The sequence below is a fragment of the Amphimedon queenslandica genome, unplaced genomic scaffold, assembly GCF_000090795.2.
Source record: "Amphimedon queenslandica unplaced genomic scaffold, v1.1 AMPQUscaffold_10248_Cont17304, whole genome shotgun sequence".
Taxonomy (NCBI): domain Eukaryota; kingdom Metazoa; phylum Porifera; class Demospongiae; order Haplosclerida; family Niphatidae; genus Amphimedon; species Amphimedon queenslandica.
Window position 1 is genome coordinate 1 of NW_003549481.1, and position 5,875 is coordinate 5,875.

Below are 5,875 nucleotides of genomic sequence, written 5' to 3' on the forward strand. Positions count from 1 at the left end.
TCTGTGTATTACCAGATCAGTCATGTCACACTAGTAGCTGATACATTGCGGACATTGATTGACGGATCAACAGGGTCCACTCCTAGTTGCTCGGTGATAAAATATCTGATGGTGTAGAGATCAATGACGCCATTAATGTCTCGCTCTATTGGAGGAGACCATGAGAGTGTGAAGGTGTTTGAGGTTATGTTGTCGACGGTAAAATCTTGTGGTGGACTTGCAGGAGCTGAGAAATAACAAAGAAAATATATTAAAAGGGAATTAAATAGAGAAAAAGAAAAGTTTAAAGGTAATTGACACAAACAGAAGCAGATTATACACACACACACACACACACACACACACACAGAAAGGTCAAAATGGGAGGAAATCATGGAAAGTGGCTAATTTTCCTGAACTATAAAATCACACACAAACTTCGATTGTGATAACAGAACACATTATACACAACACAACCAAACTTTTATAAAACTCACTTAATTAGTTTTATAAATCTAAATTATACAAAGTAACATTACAAACATTAGTCGTATTTGCTACTAATAGCACTGAGTACAAATGCCAATCTGCTACTAGTAACAATTACTACTACTAATACAGTGACAGTATAACCACTGTAGTATACTCACTTGCTTCATTAGTGAGACTAGTAGTACTACCACTAATAGGTCCATCCCCAATAGCAGTCCTAGCCAGTATAGTATATGTATAGTTAACATATTCTTGTAATCTTGTGAATGTGTACTGCAGTGTAGCTGCTGATGTTATATCTTGAGTCGTATCGTTGACAAATTCTACATCAGTTGTGATGAATATTGTATACCCAGTTATAATACCATTCCTTTGAGCTGGTGGTACCGGCATCCACGTGACATTAACTGCAGTGGAGTTTATTGTGGAGGATGAGAGGCCTTGTGGGAATCCAGAGGGAACTATAGGAGAAAGCATTAGGATTAATATCAATATTAGATTGATGATTAACTATTATTAATACAATATATCCAACAATTTTTAATGGTTTGAAGAGCAAAGTGGAATAAAACTTTTAACGATTATTTTTGTGTTTTTAAAAGTTTTTACATACGATTGGCCACAAATTTTCTATTAAAACTTATACACACAATTTTAAAGCAATATTTCTTATTATTGGTATCATTACTCTAAATTACCTTCTTCAAGAGTACGTTGAGTAAACGGCTCACTAAACCCACTATCTCCTTCCTCGTTGAATGCATTGACAGTAAAATTATAGGTAACTCCTGGATGTAGCCCATCAATAAACAGAGTCTCTATTGATCCATTAACAGTTAGTTCTATGCTCCTTCGATCTAAGAAATCAGGCTCAGTGTATGCAACATCATATCCAAGGATAGGAGCATTGTTGTGATGGGGTTCGTCCCACGAGAGGGTTAGGTTACGAGAGGTAACGTCAGAGGTACTGAGATTAACTGGTATGTCAGGAACATCTATAGCAAGAGAGAGAGGGAAGAGAGAGAGGGGGGAGAGAGAGGGAGAGGGAGAGAGAGGGAGAGAAAGAGAAAGAGAAAGAGAGGGAGAGAGAGAGGGAGAAAGAGAGAGGGAGGGAGAGAGAGAGAGAGAGTCACAATAATACTTTAAAGAAGTTGTGGCAATTACATTACTTCATGTACGCAATGGCTGAATTCTGACCCTTTGATAATAAAGTTTAGAAACTTACAAAGAAGTTGACACAGTCATAGATAAGAACACATATTTCTGCATAACATCAGCATACGTGTATACATTATTATAGCAAGTCCATGCTAAGCTGAAGTATGATAAGCATCACTGCTTATATTGAAGGCAAAAACAAGACACTAACTATACCAAACACTGGGTAGCATGCCAATAATCACATCAACAACAAGCATAGCTAACACAACAAGCTTATCAGTAAATACTTCCTTTATAATTATGCCAATAAAGAAGATTTTACGCATGTACATACACATATACATGTACATACATTACCTTGAACAAGGACCAGTGCCACTGTACTATTGACACTATTATAGAAAGGACTACTAGCTATACACACATAGTCCCCAGTGTTATTAGCCATTGCTGAGTTAATGACTATTGTACTTAATACAGTCCGTAGATATGAGGTAGGGTTAGTGTATATGAAGATCTCATCTTCAGTTGATGTAATCAGTGATTCATTGTGTGCCCATGTAATGGTGGGTACAGGGAATCCTCTTGCAGTACAGTTTAATGTGATATTTTCTACTTCAATGCTGACATTGATACTGACTGGATTGACTGTAATAACTGGACCAACTATAGAGAATAAAATATGTGTGTGTGTGTGTGATGTAGAGAGATATGTTTAATTATCATTTCTTAGTAAGATTAATTGAGTTATAAGTTTGGACTAAATGTATCACATTTCCTCATTAGGTAAGTGGATAAGAATGTCATTTTCATGGGGCCATAGTTCATTCTTAATAGCTACCACATATTTTGACTACTTTAAATTTAATACTTGAACTCTTCAATAATAATTATATTTAAACAAAAATTACATATTTTTCCTGAGTTATAATAGTAAATAAATGATGACTATAAGTTTTGCGGCTTTAAAAAGTCAAACTTTCGAGCATACGTGCACAAAATTTACTACAAATAAGCATTACAACAACAACCATGTACTGAACTGTATGATGAATTAATCGAGCTGTACATGTAATTCTCATTATTACGTACAGAGTTGTAATTATGCTTCTGTGTGTACAGGATTGGGTGTAGTATGATGCATTATTAGAATTCTTTGGACAGGCTCTATTACATTGTATTAGCCCACTCCCTTCCTCCCCCAGTTAATATAATACAATATGTACCCATCAACTAAAACTATGTTTTATCTACACATTCTCTCTTCTCCCTCTCTCTCTTCCTCCCTCCCTCCCTCTCTCTCCCTCCCTTACCATTAACAGTAGCAGTATTATCATCACTCCCAGCTCTGTTACTAACAATACACTGATAGTATCCAGCAGTCTCTACACTAGTAGTTAATGTATAATCAGGATCCATTCCCACTATTGCTCCAGTTCTAGTATAATTCCATTGGAAGCCATTGTTAGGTCCACCACGAGCGCCACAGGCCAGAGTTACATTTTGATTCTCAAACGAGTTATTCACTTGAGGAGTAATGAATACACTACCCAATGGAGACACTAAAATTTAAAAAAAACAAATTATAAAAACGCTTCAGCAGAAATATTATCAATAAACAACTATTCAATATTGATCAATTTTAGGTTCTACTACTTTTTCAGTACTTTCTAATTTTTGCTGGGAATTTGCTAAAACTAGATTGCACAATATTAGTACATAATGACACATTTAGATTTACATAGCAAATGTAATAATTACATAGCAAATGCTACATGTACACATCACGTAATACATAAGTAGCATATTTAGTACATAAAATCAAGCTATTTTCCTTACCAGTAACAACAGCAGTATCTGAGGTAGCAGTTTCTTGTATACCATCAGCAGAAGCAATACAAACATACGGACCAAACTCCTCATAATTTATTGAAGGGAACACCAGTGTAAATTCATTAGCTCCAGGTACTAATTGAGGCATTCCATTAGCAGGTGTGTATCTCCATTGATAATAAGGGGCTGGGAAAGAGTCAGCAAGGCAGTTCAATGATACACTGACGTTAGCGACAGTGAGCACTTCTTGTGGCTGTAATGTGATGACTGGCCGTACAAGGAGGAGTGTGTTGTTTGAATCAACACCAGCTTCATTAAGGACTATGCATAGATATTCACCTCCGTCCTCCGTCGCATTGATGTTGTAAATGCTAAAAGTAGTGCCAGTTTCTAAAGTAATGGTAGATAGTTCGTCTACTACGTCTTGTACTGAAATGGTGTTTTGAAATGGAAGGTTTTGTAGAATAGAACTTAGACTTATAAGATTTTCAAATTCATCACTTCTGACCCAAAGGAATGTGTTGTTTGGGCCTCCATTAGCTGAGCAGGTAAAGGTAATGTCACTGCCATTATCAGCTATGTGTAAATCAGGATCAATACTGACACTGCTATTAGGAGATACTGTAGAGAAAAGGAAAGATAATGTAAAGGCAGTAAAAAAAGTAGAAAAAATAAACGTATGACATGTATTTAATGAATCAATAACTCACCAGTAATCAGTGCTGGTTGGGAGTATATTCTTTCATTAATGATTGGTGTAGTTACTGCACAGCGATACATACCAAACTGATCATAATCAATGTCTTCAATGGTGTAACTGGACATTGTTGCACCAGGAATATTTTCATACATATTAGTATCAGTGTTTAATACCTGCCATTGATAGGTGGGAGGAGGGTAGGAGTCAGCCATACAACTAATGGTAACAGTATCTCCTGGATGAGCATATTGATCTATTGGATTTAACACTATTACTGGTGGCACAAACAATATAACAATATCAGTATCATAACCAGCTTCATTGACTACTATACAAATATAATAGCCACCATCTGCTGCTCCTCCACTCACAGTAAATGAGAGTTCGTAGCCTGATCGAAAAATACTTAAACTAATCAAGAATTGGGTGACATTAAGGGGAGGAGCAGTTAAAGTAGGGCCAGTAAAGTTTCCTTTGACCCATCGAAACATGTTCCCAGGTCCACCTTGAGCTCTACATGTGAAGTTAGCAGTATCACCAATGGATACTGTACGATTCATTGGAGTAGCATTTACACTGCCACGGGGTGATACTATAAAGGAGAAAACAAAAAAGAAAAGGCAAATGAAAGGTGAATCATGAAGAGAAATCATTATAACTCAATCGTTACAATTATCATAATCCTTACCAGTAACAAGTGCTGGAGTTGATGTAGCATTCTCTTCTATACCATCAGCAGTAGCTACACACCTGTACATGCCATACTGACTATAACTGATAGACTCCAGTGTTAATACGTAACTAGTTTGACCAGTCAAAGGCTCAAAGTACCCACTGGTTCTATTCATCATCTCCCACTGATAGTTAGGGGCTGGGAAGGAATCAGCTTCACAAGTTAATGTAACATTATCTCCAACTTCTGCATATTGTGGCAATGGATTCGTGACTATCTGCGGCCTCACTAGCAAACTAACATTATCAGTATCATAACCAGCTTCATTGACTACTATACAAGTATAATAGCCACCATCTGCTGCTCCTCCACTCACAGTAAATGAGAGTTCATAGCCTGATCGAAAAATGCTTAAACTATTCAAGAATTGGCTGACATTAAGAGGAGCAGTTAAAGTAGGACCAGTAAAGTTTCCTTTGACCCATCGAAACATGTTCCCAGGTCCACCTTGAGCTCCACATGTAAAGTTAGCAGTATCACCAATGGATACTGTACGATACTCTGGATCAGCAACTACACTGCCACGGGGTGATACTATAAGGGAGAGAGATTAACAATAATCATAAGTTCATGACTCAAACTCTTTGACTACTATGTATTAGAAGATGTAATAAAAATTGGGAGTCATTTTTTGAGCCATTTTTTAGAGCAAGTACAGGGATTTTTTTAGATTTTGGTCAAATTTAAAAAATGGTCATAACTCAAAAAATTTGTCTCGGAATTGGCTCAAACTTTCTACACAGCATAAGTACATCAAGACAATTGGCTTTATAGCCCTAGCTCTGAAAAAACAATTCTTTTACCAGTAACAAGTGCTGGAGTTGATGTAGCATTCTCTTCTATACCATCAGCAGTAGCTACACACCTGTACATACCATACAGGTAATACTTTATACGCAAAATTAGTTTGTAGATAATTTGACCAGTCAACCGTTCAAAGTACCCACTGGTTCTATTCATCATCTCCCACTGATAGT

At 36.6% G+C, this 5,875-nt stretch overlaps 1 protein-coding gene across 1 annotated transcript; it reads right to left on the reverse strand.

Moving 5' to 3' along the window:
• Window positions 1–20: 20 nt before the first annotated feature.
• Window positions 21–5,863, reverse strand: LOC105315439 (hemicentin-1-like). Its single transcript, XM_020006209.1, has 9 exons — window positions 5,702–5,863; window positions 4,854–5,432; window positions 4,176–4,757; window positions 3,472–4,086; window positions 2,946–3,194; window positions 1,990–2,298; window positions 1,170–1,466; window positions 630–932; window positions 21–226 (listed from the first exon to the last, which is right to left on the reverse strand). Exons 1-9 carry the CDS (start codon window positions 5,859–5,861, stop codon window positions 21–23), a joined length of 3,300 nt encoding a protein of 1,099 aa, XP_019861768.1. The 5' UTR covers window positions 5,862–5,863.
• Between the last annotated feature and the right edge of the window lie 12 nt (window positions 5,864–5,875).

Excerpts from the sequence above, each read along its gene's own strand:
- LOC105315439 (XM_020006209.1), bottom strand. The coding sequence starts at position 5,861 with ATGATGAATAGAACCAGTGGGTACTTTGAACGGTTGACTGGTCAAATT. Across the intron at positions 2,299-2,945 it reads TAATACTGCTACTGTTAATG|TTGGTCCAGTTATTACAGTC; the intron begins GTAAGGGAGGGA and ends TATTCTCTATAG. Across the intron at positions 227-629 it reads TAGTCTCACTAATGAAGCAA|CTCCTGCAAGTCCACCACAA; the intron begins GTGAGTATACTA and ends GTTATTTCTCAG.